General features: G+C 37.4%; 2 protein-coding genes across 3 annotated transcripts; both read right to left on the minus strand.

Annotated features, from left to right (window-relative positions):
• Positions 1–1039: 1039 nt before the first annotated feature.
• LOC141828511 (uncharacterized) lies at positions 1040–3241 on the minus strand (the record flags this gene model as incomplete). The annotated part of the gene is made up of 2 exons (XM_074715952.1): positions 1040–1804; positions 2758–3241. Coding segments are annotated over 2 exons (1125 nt in total), but the record flags the coding sequence as incomplete, so codon positions are not given.
• Positions 3242–10219: 6978 nt separating this feature from the next.
• On the minus strand, positions 10220–17872 carry LOC141826775 (protein S-acyltransferase 8). Of its 2 annotated transcripts, none has more exons than XM_074714075.1 (5): positions 17734–17872; positions 14868–15053; positions 13554–13859; positions 11449–11682; positions 10220–10951 (listed from the first exon to the last, which is right to left on the minus strand). In XM_074714075.1, the coding sequence occupies exons 1-5, from the start codon at positions 17770–17772 to the stop codon at positions 10475–10477; spliced, it is 1242 nt and encodes a 413-aa protein (XP_074570176.1). In that variant the 5' UTR covers positions 17773–17872; the 3' UTR covers positions 10220–10474. The 2 variants fall into 2 exon arrangements, with proteins under 2 accessions (XP_074570176.1, XP_074570177.1); XM_074714076.1 differs by having other exon boundaries at positions 14868–15009; positions 17734–17809.
• Positions 17873–19862: the final 1990 nt, after the last annotated feature.

Genomic DNA, 19862 nt, shown 5'->3' on the forward strand with positions numbered 1-19862 from the left:
GGACTTCTTATCAAGCATTTAGTCCTCCTTTACTTGAGATTTCATCTGTTAGGGACTTCCATTTACCAGGAGGTTCTACCTCTAGGACTTCATGCTTGACCTGAAGTCTTCCTTGATCTATTGGTACTTCACCTACACCTACAGGAGCTCACTCTTTGAGACTTCATACCCATTAAGACCTCATCTCTTGAACGTTCAACTACCAACTCAACCAAATTGTGCATGTAGTTATTGTCAAGATCTTACATTTATGCCTTTACATAAAATTAAATTAGTTTTTTTCCCTTAAATAAAATTCCAATGGTTCTGCCAACCACATCAAAATAAAATTCCAATGGTTCTGCCAACCACATCAAAAGTAGACCTATAACCTCTCCCTTAAGTCAAGCTTTCTAGAGGTCAATTGCATAATCTCCCCGATTGCACTAACACTATCACTATCATCATCAACCATGAGACAAATGCCTTGATAGGGTTACACTTACAATGTACAAATAAGTAAGTGATTGGCTAGCACTTACCCAACCAAAAGCAAAAAATAATTACATCAAGCTCTAACCATGAAGGATGTATTATTGTTATGTTTTCGGAAGTATCCGGTGGATGAACTAGGAGAAGATTTCCCACCTGCAGGGCTAGTTAGGTAAAGTCTGGACACCTAGATTATCAAACAAAAAATTAAAAATTTGATTATAGAATATCTTTTGGAACACAAATTATAGGAGAATATCCATATCATATTTATACGCTAAGAGAATATCCATCTTATATTTATACATTAGGTTGAACACAATGTTTCAGTCTAGAATGGTCGTTAGATGATAGGTTTTTATTGATAACGTTGACTGTTTATATGAAAGTTGAATTTGTAGTACGACCAATCGAACTGTAGAGATGTTTTCAAAATCTCATGATATTTTTAGAATTTTTACATGTTAATCTATATATGGATTTCTGAAATTTGCAACCCTAATTTTTTTTTCTTTGATCAATTTTTTCCTTGCTTATGTCTGATTTACTTTGAGGTGCGATTAAAATAAGAACAAAAAAGAACACGGAAAATAGTAGAAATACTACATGATTTTTCAAGAACAAGAAACAGGGGAGTGCAGAGAAGAGAAGAGAAGAAAGCAAGTGGTGGCTGAGAACAGTGAATTCAATTCCTATCCGGAAGAAGAAGATGGAGGAGGAAACTGGCTGGAATCCATCCAAGAACTCTCCGGAAAGTCTGCCATCTCTCCGCCCCAGTTCATCGCCTGATCGGAAGCGTGCAACGGCGAAAACGATGAAGACGAAACAGAGGAAGCCGGGAACGAGTGCGACTGCATCGAGCCGCCGCTCTCGCTCGCCGCCGTGCCGTAGGTAGCGAGAACGACTTGATCCGGACGAGCAGCCGACGGCGGCGGCCCATCCAGCAGCCGGGAGTAGGCCAAGTAGTCCCTCGCGGTCGCAGCGTCATGCGTCGGGGCGGCGGCGCTCGTGTCGACCGCCGGGAGCTGGCTGACGTTCTCGGGGAAGTTAAGCTTGGCCCTGCTACCGCGAAAACGGAGCGCGGCCTCGTCGTAGGCGCGCGCCGCATCCTCTGCAGTCTCGAAGGTGCCGAGCCACACGCGGGACGCCTTGACGGGGTCGCGGATCTCCGCCGCCCATTTCCCCCAAGGCCGCTGGCGGACGCCGCGGTACTTGCGGCGCTCGCTCGCCCTTTCACCTTCAGACGAAGCAGGGGAGGCCTCTGGCGCGTTCATGGTCGCCGGAGCTGGGTGTGGTGTCAGTATCCGGTGAAGGCCGCCTCCTGCGCTCTGCTCTGTTCCACAAGGATACAGAACCGACAACAATTAAGCCACCGCCATACGAAGATGCCTATTTTATTTATATACAGAAAACAGAGAATTTGTAGTATTTTTATTTATATGATAAAGGATAAAAAAAGAGAGATTAAAATAACACTTATTATATCAAAAATGTTAATTATATTATAGCTGCTACACTAATTATATATTTTTTTTATCAATTTAACTAAAATTATATAAATATATTCAAAATCATCTTAAATTTATTATAACAACTTAGTTGGTAAATAGATTTTATATAAAAAATTATATATATAATATTTTTAATCAATTTAAATAAAAAAGATAAATTATTTATTTAATACATTGTACCATTGCAAGTATAACTAACAGATACTCCTACTCCAATAATATTTAAATAAAAAGATTATTAGTGATCATAAAATTATAATAATTTTATCGCGGTGTAAGACTATCAAATATAATAAAATATTTATTTTAATTTTTTTTAAAGTACACTTTTTTTTTTGCCAAGCTTAAATTACTCCTTATGCATGATTCAAACTGATTCAAGCCTCAAATCTAACCTAACTTACCATATAAAAGAAGAAATAATACTATATTTCAACAAAAAGTAGAATCTACGATCCAACAGCTCCACACGATCGGTCTCACGACCATCTATGAAGAGGTAAATCGATAAGTTATAGTTGGGCACGATTCCATTATCTCAGTTTCATCGAGATTTGATCTTTGTTCATTTTAACAAGTCTATTCTGTTGTAATCCACTCAACTATATACGCGCTAGAGGCATATGACACATGTAATGTATTGTCGAGAAATTATAATTAAGATAGAAAAATAATTATATGACATTAAGAAAATTGAACACAATGTTGGATCGAAACAGAGAGCATGAAATATTATGATTTTATGTGAAGAAGAAAATGGAAATCGATCCATCACCTGAAACACCAGCAGCAGCAGCAAGTTGCGATTCCTCTCCCTGGTAGCTTCTTAACTGATCGGCGGCCGAGCCTCGGTGGTGGTACCTCAATGCCAAATCAGGCGCCGCCGCCGTTCGGCCCTGAACACTACTCGTGCCGCCACCTCGACGGCTACTTCCGAAAGACGGCGCAGAGTACACGGACGACGACGACAAGGACGGCGACGGCGAGGCGACCACCGACAGGGCATCGACGACGACGACGCCCGCAGGCGGCGTCGGCTGCCGCCTGCTGGTCTGTTCCCCGGACACGACGTGCGTCAGCGCCGACACCATCGCCGACAGCTCCCAGCGGCGGCGGTAGGCCGATAGCAACCCGTCCTCGGGCGCCATTGCCGGCGGGAACCTAATCGCCTTCTCCGCCTCCTCATCGCCCTCCGACGACTGGTGTGGGTTCGCCAGTTTGATGCGCGTGCACAGAGAAGAATAAAGAGTAGAAATTAATTAAGCCCCTCCTCCTCCTCCTCGCGACGGCGGTGGATTTTAATACCAGAAAAAGGGGGACGAATCTACAAAACCGGCCGGATAATTAACCAAGGTGCCGCCGCCATTTCTTGGACACGTCTCCATACGCTTTTGCACGAATCATGCCTGCCTTCTAATTACTCTTTATTATTATTATTATTATTATTAAAAATAATAATAATAATAATAATAATAATAATAAAATTTGGCAAAAAGGGTAAGTGTGAACGAGTAGAAGATGCCGTTCAAACTCAAGTTGGACGGGAAGAGGAGGGGAGGAGGAAAAGTTGTATTGGACTACTTGTGTCGCCGACAGAATGGGAATGAGAGTTCAGCAGCGCAGCAGCAGCAGTTTTACTGTGGCCCATTCAGTTTAAATCTTCTTCTTTTCTTCTTCTTCTGCCGCCACGTGACATGAGCTGATTAATTAAGCTTGATTGTTAGGGTTCAATATAATGGCTCATTCAGTGAGTCACAGTTTTGGTTTGACTCTGTGTCTTGAGGTGTGAAATTGAATGTTGGCAAGTGGATCGTCCATTTGTTGGCTTTGATGTCGAAATTGGAGATGGCTAGCTACGAGGATTGGAATGCAGTACTTGTAGCTATAAGTGACGATATAAATATAAATATAAATATATATATATATATATATATATATATGAAATTGATCTCCTGCGCTCCGCTCTCTTACGCTCTCCGTGCGCGAAACAATCGGGACCGTCCGTTTCTCGGATCGACGCACAGTGTTTCTTCTCAGACGTTTGCTTCTTCACCGCAGCTGTTCACCGACGTCCGGCCATCTCCGGCCACCGGACCGGCGCCGATGGATGCGCAACTCACCGGCGTCGGGTCCGGTGGTCGGATTCCGTCCAAATTCGGCCGGAATCCGGCCGAAATCGGCCGGAGACCGGCCGCGGTCGACGCGCCCGGCGCCGGCGCGTCGACCGCGGCCGGTCTCCGACCGTGGTCTCGGCCGGAATCCGGCCGATTTCCGGCGAAAGCGGGCGCCACCGTGTCTGCCCTGTTTCGGCCGGAATTCCGGCCGGATTCCGGCCCAATCCGGCCTGAATCCGGTGCCGATGTGTGCGCCGTCGAGTTGCGCTTCCAACGAGTCCGGGATTGCGGCCATGATCGGACGACGAAGAACGGCGGCGATGAACGGAAGGAGGTCGGCTGTCGCGCACGGGGAGCGTAGGGGAACGGAGCGCAGGAGATCAGTTCTATATATATATATATATATATATATATATATATATATATATATGTATGTATGTATATATAATGCTGCTATCCTGCGCGGTACATCCGATCCGTGCGCGATGCCTTGACCCATCATCGCTGTCGTCGTGACCCATCGTCACTGTCGCCGCTCCATCCGGCTACCATCGGCCGCCGGCTCAGCCATGATTGACGTGTCGCTCGTTGGCGCTCCGTCCGGCGGCGGATTCCAGTCGGATAGTAGTCGGAATCCGACGAATTTGATCGGAAACAGGGTCGGCAGTGGCGTGCATCGAATTTCAGTCGTGATTTGGTCGGTTTCCAGCCGCGATTTAGTCGGAATCCGGCGCTCGACACTACCGATCGCGTTTCCGGGCAAATTCATCGGATTCTGACCACTATCCAGCCGGATGGAGCGCCAGCGAGTGGCACATCAATCGTGCCCGAGGCGATGGCCGGCGGTAGTCGGACGGCATGGTGAGGGCGGCAGCAGCGGCGATGGCGCTCCATCCGACTAGCTAGAGTTTTAGCTCAATGTAAAATTAGTTGCATATATATGCCATTGCAAGTTACTATTGAATTGAGACAACCAGGTTCATCTGTATCAAAAGACTATGTTTATTGCTTTAGGGTTTACTCTGAGATGTGGATTGAAAAAGGAAATTAAAGGAAGAATCCAAGGTGACAGACTAGCGAGTTAACGGCTACTCATGGCTAGCCACGAACAAGGCAGCTCGTGGTTGTTTGTGATGTGGAACAACAGAGGCTTTCGGAAGTCCTAATTTTTTATTTGGAATGATCCACAAGACGTACAAGGTTTCAAATCAAACATGGTTCAGAGATTTATAGTTGATTATCAGGTGAAACCATGTAACAATCCAATTTCAGACTCCAAAATATTATTTAAAATCTTTTCAGAAGCCCGGAAGTATTTTAGTCTTGTTTTGTTATCTTTTGCCGAGTTAGGGTTTGAGGGTATTATCATCTTTTGTAGATTTAGGGTTTGAGACTATTTAAACATCTGTTTAGTTGGTTCTTAATTAATTTTTGATCAATAATAATTCAGCTATGTTGTTCCTTTTTTCAAATGACAAGTTTGATTGTCTATTTTCTGATATTATATGGAATTGATAAGTTTTAGAAGATTATTTTTTATATTTATAGTCAAATCAATTCTAGAGGAATGAACTCTAAATAAGTGTAAAGTCTAAGCAAAGGGTTCAAATACTTTATAAAGAAAAAAAATTCTATAGGATTGAATTCTATGTAGGGGGAAGTCTTTAGAAAAGTGAATTCTAAGCAAATGAAAACTCTAGAGGAGTGATCTCTAGATAGAAGGAAGTTTTGGAGGAGTGAACTCTAAGTAAAAAAATCCTATAATAGTGAACTCTAGGTAAAAAGAAAGTCTTGGAGGAATGAATTAACTCTGAGTAAATGAGAATCCCAATAGGTCAGATACCAAGAAGATCCAGTAGATTAGGTAGATCATATATTTGCCATGATATTGATTTGTATGTTTTTGGACTAACTTTATATGTTACAGGAAGCTTGAGTTAGAATGTCGAATTTGGAGGGTTTGGGCGATCAGAATCAGGTTTGGATGACCTGAAGGTCCGAGCAATCAAAAGAATGTCTAGGCGACTTGAAGCCTATAGCTAGGATAAGTCGTCAGTCATGATAAGTGTTGACGTGGTCTAATGAGGTTCGAGTCTAGGCGATCCAAGTGGTCCGAGCAACTGGAGTGCCAGATCGACATCCAATCAATAGAAGATGCGACGTGAACATAGACACGAAAGCTAATGAAGGGGGAGTATGAGTGACCGAAAGAAGCTTTCGGGCGACTAAAAGTTAGATAAACAACGGGATCTATGCCGTTGGATAATAGCAAGCTCCGAGCGATCAGAAAGGTTTCTCAGCGCCCCAGAACAACACTATGAGTATGAGTTTGAGTAGGCACTTCAAATCAACTCAATACAGTCAATACTCTCAATTAAAGCTCCAAACACATACATAGATCAAAAACAATAATAATAAAAAGTTTTTTTTCATAAATTTTGTAGTTTAATGCTTTGAAGGGCCACGCGATAGTGTAGTGCAGTGTGTGTGTGTATTAATTTCGCTTTGTGTGTTTTTGGTGGGTTGCTGTTCAGAATTCGGCTGTGTTTTTGCACACATTCCTTGTGTGATGAAACTCGAAAGGTGGTGCATGCCACGGAAGTCCACTAGAAGCCAATAAGTGCCATGCAAACTTCCTTTTTAAATTAATATATTTGAGGATTAGTGGCCATGCACATTAATTATCAATAAATATAATTATATTAATCAACGTACGTACGTGTCTTCTCTTCCACTTCTAGCTTGTTAATTGCCTTTTATTTGTCTTGGTGCTAAAGTGGGACAAAAAACAAAAGTTTCAATCAACTATGATATTGATATTTATGCATGTTTGAAAGAATAAAGATTAATATAGCTAGTTACTTAATCTAATGATAAATGAGTTAGGTGTAGTAAAGAGCTTAATTATGACCAAATTAGACTACACTAGAAGTTTAATTCAAATCTATTATTTAGTAATGCCAAATAGTAGATATATAAAATTGAGCAAATTCACTAAAAAATCTTATTGGACAAAGAAATTAAATTGGATGAACCAATAGCATATATAAGCCAGACTAGAGCTAGATGATTTAACTAATTGTCAAATATAATGTGTGTTGATATTTGACTTGTAGGGATTATATATTTTTGCCTTAAAATAATTAGACTGATGAGTAGTGTTTATATATATAATTATTTCAAATATTTACTAACATTTTATTAATGTAATATAGTATTTCTTACTTATTTATGTATTTAATATATTTATTATTTATAAACTGCATTAAACTTTTTATTATTCATTAATTTCAGATCCCATAAAATATATAGATAGATACAATACTATTGCTCACTTTGTCCTGGCTCCAGGACACTGTCACATGAATGGATTGTGTGTTGTTTTTGACTCAGCAGTTCCAATTACCTTAAACCCTAAACCTCAAAAACATTAAACCCTAAACCTCAAACATTAAACCCTAAATCTCAAAGAATGCGACAACACTCCCCCTTCCTCATTCCTCATGGACCTCATTCCAACGCATCGATCGCTGTCATGATTTTCAAACTTGTTGACAAATTTCAGAGTTTGGTCAGATAGCCAGCTCCTGCCCATGCCCACTGTGCCCACTGTGACGCCCACTGTGCTGTGCCGTTGCCATGCAGGGCATCTGTCAGACTTCAAGTCTCAGCCAACAGAGTCAACTCTGAAACTGCAAGCATGGTGATGGTGGTGATGATGATGGTGATCACACGTTTTATTCTTTCTTTAAGAGATAGATAGGTCAAAGTTAGAATTTAGATTGTCAGATCTGAAATAGATTCATGGCAGCCGGTTAGATCTTCATTGCAAGGTTTGACAAAACTTGGTACAACTTTAGCTCACAAAAATCATTAATAAGGGGAGGATTAATTATATTGCTTGACCGAAATGAAAAATAATATATAGTTTTGGCATTGTTTCATAAGGGCAACAACCAATGCAGGATAAGCTCCAGGAACTGAATACTCGATTATCAAAAAATTTAATCGAAAGTGTACCCGAATCCATAGAGATGTAAAAGTTGATAATCTTCCATGTCTAAACTTCCTTTATGAAGAAAATTAATCTTAATATCAAGCATTGCTTGAATGAGAAAGAATCCATAATATGTTTAGATTGAATACCTTAACCTATTTATCAATAACTTACAAGGCCAGAGATAACTTATTCAATTCAATGTAAACGCAAAAATAACATTTAGAGGTTGTTTATCACTTTTTAAGACACCTAAGTAAGTTCACTTAGGCAAGGATTGTACTTCCAAACAAAAAGGAAATTTTCTACAAGGGAATTTTATGACACAAATTAGGCTCAATGTTGAATCACAAGACGGTTTGTTATTGGTTATTAATGTACCTTACTTAGAAGAGCTCTCATTTCATGGAAGACCGAGAAACAAATGACGATATTTAGATCCTCATGTAAATCAGAATATCGAGCTATGACCTCTATTACATGTGAGATAAGATGGCTTAAATATTGTTGGATGACTTGCAAGTAGAGCATTCACAACCGACAAATTGTTTTGTGATAGTGAAGCAAAATCTCCAAGTTGCAACAAATCCAATCAATCATGACTATACCAAGCAATTTTTTGAGATCGATTGTTATGTCTTTACGGAACAATAATGCTATAGTAATTGTCCATATTCCAGCTCATTAGTTTACCTATTTAGTGACCAAAACCACTCGTCAATTATTTATTTATTTATTTTTCTCAACAAGTTTGGCATTCTTGACATACACACTATATTTGTCCATTAAATAAATATTCGGCTCCATTCTGTCCACTAAATAAATGTTGAAATAGTTCCCTAGATGTGTTTTCTCTCTATAAAGTGATTTAAAAAAACATCCTTCAATGTATGTAATTTTATTTTTTTTTTAAAAAAGTTCATACTTCAAATAATACAAACAATGCATATGGGTCAATCGATTCAAATGGATTAGTCAAACGAGTTGAATGAGTCAAATGAATTGAAAGAGGGTGGGCCCAATCGTTTGACCAAATGGATAAGTCAAACGAGTTGGATGGTTCAAATAAGTTGAAAGAGGGTAGGCCTAATCAATCCACATGGGGAGTTAATTGGATGTCGATCGAATCCACACTAGATTCAAATGTTGGTTCAAACAAAATTAGTTTTGAGGGGAGTTACTTGATTGAGACGATTATGACAGGTCAATTCAATTGATAAGTCAATGGGTCAAACAATGCAAACTGGTCAAGCCATTCATATAAGTTAGGCTGATCGAGTGGGCCATTGAATTGATCCATCCTATCAATTTAGGTGGGTTGGTTTGTTCCAATCAAATCATAGCTAGCAAGATAGTGAAGTCAAAGTCAATCAAATCACGTGAGGTAGGCAGGTCAACCATAGCTAGCAAGTTACAAATTGATCAAGTAACTCATGCAAATAAAACTCAAATAAATTATTTATTATGCTTATTACAAAACTTATTCATTATAAACATTTCTATCAATTAAAAAAAACTTATTTTTTAATCTATTCTTATATAATATTCCTTATATATTCTCTTCCATAAACCAACCACATCATAAATTTCTAGCTTAAATAATAAAACCAATGCACATTCAAAGAGTACTAATATTAAACCTGTCAGCCAACAAATAATATCAAATGGACTAAAATCAAAAGGAATAAGTAAATCATAAAAGTCCTTTTGATATTTTGTATAACTTTTGAACTTGGCCATTAGAAAAAAATGGATAGTTTTACCTGCAACATAATACGACTTCTTTGTATGTCCTCAACAGCAAAGCAAGGAGTAACATCATATGAATGACCTTTGATGCAGAACCAGAGACTTATAGAAGCACATATCATTAATGCAGGGGTAGGCAGCAGATGTAGCATTAATATGGAAGCAGTGAGGAAATATATTTCAAAATTTTATGTATGGTATTAAATGTGAAAAATAGTGTTTGAATAGAATAATAGTTCCTATTGTTTGTTTATATCATGTTAAGAAAGTAGGAACTAACCCTAACTCATGAAATTATAGAAGTAGTGCGCAAGCTAAATAAGACTATCTAACATTCTGCACATCCTGAAGCGGTTGATTACAGAAAGAATCTTAACTAAGAATCAAATGATCGATAATAACACACCGAACAAATAGGATACAGCGTCGACAATTTTGGTTTCTTTTCACTATAGCACCGACCAAACCACATAAAACTAGATACTCATAAAGCAAGGAAAATAAAGCTTCATAAACTTGGGAGATAAGGCAAGCTGCAGTTACCTTGCTAATCTTAATTACTTCTAATTTGGCCTGATTGTTCTCCTTCAGGAATACATTGACTGTTTGTAAGATGTGAATAGATGCATGCTTCACTGCTGCAGTGTATTTTGAATCGGAATTTCAACTTCAGTAACTGAAGAGCTAGCAGCTATCACCGCGGGAGTGAGATCCCAACTCCCACTTCTCCTACCCCGGCTTGAGCTCTTCACTTCGCTCTTCATGAACTCAGACTCTGAGAGGACACCATGCAACTCATTGCTGTCCCTACTACCCATCTCCACATCAACCTCTTCGTAATTACGTCGACCAGAGATTTTCAAGAGGTCCCCACCAATGTCATGATCATCTTCGACTTTTACACGTGGACTACTGGCAGGTTCTTCTTCCACATTCCTTGGGCGATTAACCAGGTGAGGTCTTGCTGATTCTTCTTGTACATAAGCTCTAAAACTGTTTTGAGAAGGTTTAATCTTTGTGCAGAGTACTTCTGCGAAGTTGTTCAAACATCCTCGGTCATAGGCACTAACCCTGTTGTCAGCTCTGTAGCGAAAGTTTTCATAGGTTGTCTGCAGAACATAAATTCTTTATGACCATGAAGAATTGGCGAAATGCGGTTGGTAATAAAAACATTAACATACATTTCAAAACAATGTGGGAAGAAAAAATTTTCCATTAGCAATGTTCGTTAGTTCAACTAAAAGCAAAGTGATTGTACCGTTTCCTGTTACATTTACCTAAGCAAAGTGAGCAGTCACTTTACAAAGAATACATCCTATTTATGCAGAGGATGAATTGACTATTAAAACAACTTTTTAAAAATTTGAATTAGTAGGATAGTTGCAGACCTCAAATGCACTGAAAAAGTTTCATCAATGAGGGCACAAGATATTGCTAATTGTTCTGTTTTTTTAGCAAACAAAATAACATCGATAATCTTTGAAGAGAAATTGGAATACAGTGAGTGGGAAAACCTTAAACGTTTATTGTCACAAACAACTAACTGAAAAATGGCAGCCACTTTATAAAGGGCACTGATCTAAGATGATGGGAATAGAAAAATAACCTGATTAGTGCCGATAAGGTATAAATGAAATCCAGTGAGACCACCAACAAACCAGAGAGAAACAAAACAATATATCATCAGCACCACTGATGCAGGAGAGTGTTTCATTGCCTTCCATACTGTAGGATAATCCTCATCCATCAGAAACTTGATGTACAATGCACTCATCGCAAATACATATATGCAAAGAAGAGTTGACGAAGAGACAAAGAGGAAAAAGTAGCGGTAATTGCGCTGCAAAAGGACAAAGCATTAACATAAGCATGTCTACAGATACAAATTTTATAGATTTAACTGATATGAAAAAGAAAATGGCAACAAACATATAAGTTCAAGATTTGGCTTAGGTAATAGGAAAACCATAAAATATCATGATAAAGAAAACAGCTGTAATTGAATTTTGCAACAGAGAAGCATATGAACCTGAGAAAGAATATCGACCATGATGAGAAAAAAGTAAACAGTAAAAGTCAAATTGCAAGTTCCATATGACCAAGCACTAGTTGGAACGATGCATAGACATTTCAGCCAGAGGAGGAAGGTAAAAGACCATGACATTAGTGGCCATTTTTACATATGGCATCAACTATGAACAACTCTGACCAGCAAGCATTGCACTAGAATCTATTGATCCACTAGCACCTTTAGAAGGTTTTGCACAGACACAGGGTCCTGAGAAAACCAGGACGACAAGAACTCTGGAGGTTTAGGAATTAGAAATTGCCTCAATAAATAGGGCCTTCAAGGGAATATGTTTAATCAATAGTCATATTATATTGATTTTTTTGGAGCTGCCTGGAGTTAAAACATTATCATTGAAATTCAATGAGATGCCCACTTACTCAAAAGCTTAAGTGGCTAGCCAATGGTACAATTTTATACTTCTATTGCATTCACAACTTAGGGAAAAACTAGTTTAATTTGAGTTACAAGATTTGAACACACATCACTTTGATACCATGATAAGCTAGAACAGGTGATCATTTATCCTAGATGTTAAAGCTACTACAAAATGGTACAATCTAAACTTGAAGTTTGGTACAATCACTTTGATACCATTCTAGATATGTTTAAATCTCACTTTCTCAAATCTAATGAAGTCACATTTTTTCTATGATCTAAAAAAATTAAGGTTTTATTTTGCAGATCATATTCACACAAAAAAGGCTAGCAAACATTTGGCTTCAAGTGATTAAACATTCGTTGTATATAGACATAGCTTGAATAACAGATTAGCCTTCTCTGAAAGGTGAAGATCCTAAGTAAATTCATCTTGCACCCATCTAGTTGACGAATTTAATCCAACAGTCTGGCTTTCTGAGAAATTGGACTGAGATAACATCAAACTTAGCTAGAAGCCAACAGAATGATTAAATGCAGAATGGCTATTGTAATAAAGATCTGAAATCTTCAAACAGGGTTATTCAGGTAAACCATGATGTCAGAAGAGTCTTGATGGGATTTGTCTGCCCAATGTCTGTACCAAACTAACATTTATGTATCTTGATAAGGTGGACTAATGTGTTAGAAACAAAAACTTATGCACTAGCTCAAGAGTCAAGATCATTAATGTGCAAGCATTTACATGGTAGATCATAATATTCAGAAAAAAAACGGAATTTGTTGGAAAAAGTAGTGTTTGAATTTTCACTAATTCTGAATTATTTAAAAATGACAATGTCTATTCTCTTTTCTATTACTAAACTGTGCTAATAAAATTTAAGAGCAATAAAGAATGAACAACAGTGCATTCTGGATAGACCCATTTTAGACCAACTTTGAGCAAGTATAACTATCAACATTGTGATTTTTCACTCACTAGAATTAGCTTTGCATCTACATTTGAGAGAAGAAAGACGCATACAACAATGACGGCAAATGAACAGCGTAGCTGCCAATCATGAAGGCAAAAAATGCATCATTTGTTCCCTTAAACATAACAATATCAGTGAGATAGTCCTAGTACCAACATTCTTTGAAACTATTTGAAGGGATGAGAAAAGGTACTAAAATGTCATCAAATACACTACTCAGACCAGAAAAACAAGAATTTGTAGGATGAAATTTTATCAATCAAGAGGATTAAAGCAATTCAAGAAACAAACCTGCCCAATGCATTGGCCAACCCAGGGGCAATGATGGTCAAAACGTTCCACACAATTATTGCATATTGAACAATGAGAACAACGAGGAGGCCGATAGATCATGCAAGTATCACAATATTTAACTTTCACAGTCATTCCATTAACAGTTACTTCTTTTATGCGTGGAAATGTTAGACTAGGTGTGTGTCTCCCACCAAAGTCATTACGAGCTGAAGTATCATAATTGAAATCTTCTTCTGGTGGATGTAAAGCTCGTGGTACAATACCTGGGTCTCGAACTGAAGTCATCAGCAACATGAGAAGTACCTGAAAATCAATCACATATTCAAAGAGTTGTATTTTATCTATGCATATCAAAAGATACAACCAAAGCCAAGAAAACATTATATATATATATATATATATATATATATATGAACAATGAAAGAGTTTAATAGATAACACTACTCATAAGGGAAAAAAAAGTATTAGGTGTCTTATGTACTGAAATTTCAAGTTAAGGACAAGCTTTATACTAAGGTTAGCAGAGCATACACATTTTTAAGGGAATGAGAATAAACACAGCCAAGTTAAATTTGCTAGTTTTCGTAACCAAAACACAAGAACAATCCCAATTGAGTTCGGACATCAGGATTCAGGGATGAATCAAGGGAATGGGCTGGTTAAAACTAGGACAGCATACTAATCGAACAAGATAATAGAACATGAAAGTAAGATGATTGTTTTCTTATTCCACTCAATATGTTGTCCAGTTCAGATTTTTGGAAGTTCAATGTTGAATGTGGGACACCAGACACAAGATCAACTATGAAAATTGTGGATTAATCCATACCAGGTATCACTTTGGTTGATATTGCATAGTCAAGCTTACCAAAATACAGCAAAAATTGTAAACCTTTACATCATTGTAGTCTGTCAGAAGGATCAAACGTGGATGTCTAAATCTGAAATCCTAAAACATTCTTGAATGACAATATCAAACAAAAAAGAATGTTTTAGCAATCAGATGTCCTACAAACAATGCTAGTATATAAATTGTTGTTGTATGAGAATAACAACTCCACGTGTATTTTCGAACATGAGGAAAAAATCAACATATACAAGACTTGTTTTGAAGAAATGATGCTGAAAATCATACTCAACAAACAAACAATGACAGTTTAGTCTTTGAAAGACAGGATATTATTCATGGGTGGTTCAAGTATTTAATTCCCAGTTTCTAGAGATAGTTGAAATACTGATCATCAACCACAGACATACCACTCAAAAGTAATGCTTCACAAGCTAACAAGTCTAAATAGGAAGCACACTCACATGGATTGTGAACACTATTGCAACCACCAGAACAGCATATCCTGCATCGTAGGCAGGAAACTTGTGGAGAAGATGTCTCGCAACAAATATGCAAAAGATCACTACGGGAACAACAATGAGCGAAACAGTGACAAACAGTGACCTGGCATCCGGTCCAAATATTAACCTCCCATGCAACAAGAACCTCTGCAGAAAGAAATTAATGGAAGAGTAACTATTATCTAAACAGTTAAAGCAACAATTAGCAGAACTCTTTTATTGCCAGACTGCAATCTAAAGACATTTTAAATAGACTGTGACGAACAAGAGATGGCATTACTCAACCATCAACTCAGATTCAAATATCCCTTAGTTTAACACTTGCTTCTTACATAGGATCAAATTTGTCAAGCTCGGCCTTAGGAACTTGGATTAACAAAAAATTAGTTTGGCATCCACAGATAACCATATTGCCACCGCCATTACCACCTTGGATGCATGTGTTCTATCAAGATCTACCTAAATCATATTGGGCCTCATTACAAACATCAGCAAAAGAAGGTTCTCTTTGTCATCCAAAATTTTCTATGTCTGTCAATACAGCTGTCTTCTTTCTTCGACTGTTTGATTCCCATATCTACCATCATGCTTTACAACATATATGGATTTATGGACCAAATGAGGATTAAAATTGAGACAAAAGTGTTGTAGGAGAATTTTAGAGAGTGCAAGTTACAGGTTTTGGAGTGTTTAAGAGAGTTGGTATGGCAACGTAGTTACTATAGCTATGAAAATCTGTGGACCACAATGGCAATCGATTTGGTCAAATAATTAGATCATTTTACACATAAAAATTAGACTAAAACAGCATGGCCAACAATATACAACCTGTTGATATGCATGTTAGCATGAATAAGCAACGTTCTTTCAGTTTTTAGTTGTTCATTGCTCTTGCTTTCTTACTTTTGCTTACCTTCCAAAGCTTACTTGACTGTTATGCCAATGACACTCCATTGCACATGTTTAGAGGTTGATTTTCATAGCTTGTGAATTTAGATGCTTATATGGTTAAGTAAATTACTTATTAACTCAATCGAGAAGGATGTTAACCTCATTGACAAAGCCTAACTGAAAAGTTTGTGTGTGTGTGTGTGAATGTTTAGGGTTTAGGGTGTGGGAATGTTATGTTGGGCACCATCCCTGAGCACCACCATGAGCACCAGTGTAGATATATATATATATATTTTTTCACTTCCTTTAAACTAAAACTAAACACTAAACCGTAAGTCCTAAGAAAAAATTAAAAATTTTTTTTTTTACACTTAGTGAAAATATATATATATATATATATACTTTTATCATTTAAAAGTGATAATGCTAATTTATGTCATCGTATTATTTTAATATCTCTATATGAAACATGCAATTTGACTGGTTGATTTATCAGCTTGACCAGTGACCTAGGTGAATCAAGCTTGTAAGGTTCTTACCTAGCTCACATCTTATAAACATGGTAAGAATTAATGAGTTGATAGATAAAAATTTGAGAAGTGAGAGGGCTCTGTTAGGGACAACTTCAGTGTTTCAAGCTAGAATATTAGTTTGCTGGACTAAGTACCTACAGATATGGCTTATCACACGGCACAAATGGTCATAACAGAAATCACTCAACACTCTTATTCTTGTCTCTTGCACACAAAGGATAAGAAACTTTCATTTTGACATCAAATAATAAGAAATACAACAACCAGTAAAATCAAACACCTTATGCCGAGTATCTTTTCTAACAAGAACCAGAGTTCGAGTACAAGGAAGAATCAATCACAGTACATACAATTCAATTGTAAATCCAGCAATGCCAAACGAACTGTCTATTCATAAAACAGATAGAAGCAAAACATATGAAAATTTATTAGCAAGAAACACTCAACTCACAATAGGGCGAAATCAGTGTGGAAACAAGAGGAGAAGAAGCATGTTTACAACATAAGTCTAGTGACAATAGATACTCTTACGGGTGGTCCCATAAAATTTCCCAGAATAAGAAACAAGCAGCATTGTAATTGTATCAGAAGCAACAATAAATAAAAAAAAAATCAGCACTTAAGAAACTAGGTATGGACTTGCAAACAAATCTTGAATAACAAGAAATGTGATACTTCGACAAGTAAAACGGACAATGTCAATCCCAAGCCCATATGGTTGGTTAGGCTTCACATGTGAGCCTGTATCTCAACCGTATATATTATAAAGCTAGGTTGTCATTGTAAGTGATGCAGGGATATGAATATTACTAGTGATATAGCATTCCAAGAAGTTGAAGGGATAAGGCCCATGTAACAAACCCTTAGTACTCAATGAGGATGACAGCGTTTACTTGGAGAAATAAGAGTACATTATCCAAATAAAATTGATTTTTTGAACAAACTTACACGTCAGGTCTGTAGCTACACATCAGGTTAAGAACAAGCCCAAGAAGCATAGTTATATGACGGATAGTAAGCAAAATACCTGATGATTGAACCTTGCAATGAAGTAGCCAAGGAGGCAAGATTATGAACTGGAGCGGAAGGAACAAACAAATACTCAAGCGGGATGACTAACCTCGTTTAGGCCTTAAATCACGTAACGTACGCCCTAATACTGATATCATTTAGTTCAAAGCTTTTGCACGAGAAAAGGATGAATCTTCGGTACGAACTAGGTCATTAATCGATATAAGGCACGAGCACCCTATATGTGACCACAAACAACCACGAGACTCCCTTTATAGCAACAAATTCAAGGGGAAAGTTTCCAAAAATAATCCAAAGACACACGTTTCCCACCTAATCCAGCATTTACAGCGAAATGTCAAGTGAAAGGAAAGAAAAACTCAAAATCTTACATTATTTCCTTTCCAAGCCTGATAGACCCGCTTGGCCATGGAGGGAGAAAGGCCAGTGCGCTGCCAAGCCTGCGACTGAGTTAACACGCAGCAGGCCAACCGGAGGCTTCGGAATCGCTCATCCTATTGTTTTCCCCCCTTCAAATCTACAGCAATGGAAGCGAGGAGACGACGAGGAAGGTGAAAGTAGGGCACCCCGGCAGCATCCTCCTCCTGGACGATGAATCTGAGCCCGAAGAGAAGAGAGCGAAATTAGGGCATCCTCTTGCCTACATCTGTTCTTCCTTTCGCTCTGTTGTCGCTTTGGCTCTTTGGAATTCGATAAATTTCGGATCAAAAGGCTGCTGCTCGTTGACAGCTTAGAGACAGAGAGAGTGTGATGTTACTCTCACACAACTACAAATCTTTTTCGAGGAATATATTTCTATAAAAATGCATCTGCTCAAAAAAAAAAATCAAAATTAAGTAATTTCTTTTTATAAATATCGGAAAATAGAAAAAAAAAACAAGTCCCTAAATTTTCAAAAATTACTAAAAACAGCCTCCCTTTTCATTTCATTTTGCTATTAAATTTTAGAATATTTAAAAAATGCCTCCCAACTTTGAAAAATCTAAAAAGCTCATCCTTTTATTTTAAAGAAATGAATTAAGTCCTGTTTTGTTTTTGTTTAATTTGATTTTTTTATCTTTACTTTACATCTCTAATAATTGTTTCTCCATTAATTCAATTAAAAAGGAAAGAAAATGCCAATGTTTCCTTCTTAATGCTCATCTCCTTCTCAACATTTTCAAACTTGGGTGATTTTTTGTACATTAATAACATGACTTATTGTTCATGATAAACTGTTCTAATAAAACTAAATAATCTTATCTAAAAATTGAATTGACTTTTTAAAATAAAAAAGTGCATTTTGGAGAAGATTGACTTGACCAATTTTCTAAAAATTCTTTTCAATCGACTAATTAATTGACTTGACTAATTTATGTTCAAGTCCATTTTGGTTATCCAGTCTCCTTTAGGACTTTATCTTATCAAGAATTCCATAACATCATCGTGCCAAGAAGTCTTTCGGGTTTTCATCATGCCAAGAGGCTCCTCGTTCCTCTGGGATTTCATCTTGCCAAGAAGCTATCTTGAACTTGCAAGGATTTCATCTTGTTAAGAAGCTTCATGTTTCCAAGATTTTATCTTGCTAAGAAGCTACCTCACGCCTCCAAAATTTTATATTGCAGAGAAGATTTCATGCTTCTGGGACTTCATCTTGCCAAGTATCCAACCTCCCTTATTAGTCTACTTGAACTTCGAATATTGCTCCTGCAACTTACGTGTCGAGTTTCTTATATCTGCATACTTGATACATACATTAGACCACAAGCATAATCTAAATTAAACTTTGTCAAACATCAAAATTATATGCTTAGGGTCTCATTGCACCAACACATTAAATCCACTGTCAATTAACTAATCTTGCAGAAACCTTAAGACTATCAACGATTGTAATACAATAGTCATTTCTTTAGCTCATCAATCGACTGATCTTGCAAAACCTTTAAGATCATTAACTGTTGTAACAAAACAATAACTATAATTATTTTCATTGACTCATCAATCAAATTAATCAAATCATCAATCGACTATTCTTACACGAATCAATAAATTGATTGACTAGTTGATTGTTCTCTAAACAAACACACAGAAATATTTTGTGTCTTTCTCAAATTAACCTGAATTGTTGATAGTCGACTGAAAAAAACACATTAACCCAAACTACTTCTAAGATCAAGTTAATGCATAAGTCTAGTCCTACTAGTAACCCTTTGTACAAGTGCACTCGACTCTCAACTTCATTGGAAGATCCGCCACCTTAGCGGCCGTGCATTCAGTAAAAGTTCTTCTAGAAGGGGATTGATGTGCTCAGAAGCCTTTCTTCCAAGTCTTCTATACAAAAAATCTTATCTTTGAGACTTTTTTACCAATCAAGCATCAACTTTGAATTGCCCACGACTTCCATTATTGTACTTACAATATATATGTCAAATAACTTGCACATACACACTTGACATACTATATCAATAATCACAATATAGTGTAACTTAAATCTTTGTACAAACATCAAAAACTATATGCT

This window comes from Curcuma longa, chromosome 4 (genome assembly GCF_044706935.1).
Source record: "Curcuma longa cultivar G26 ecotype Majalengka, Jawa Barat chromosome 4, ITB_CL_G26_1.1, whole genome shotgun sequence".
NCBI classification, from domain to species: Eukaryota; Viridiplantae; Streptophyta; class Magnoliopsida; order Zingiberales; family Zingiberaceae; genus Curcuma; species Curcuma longa.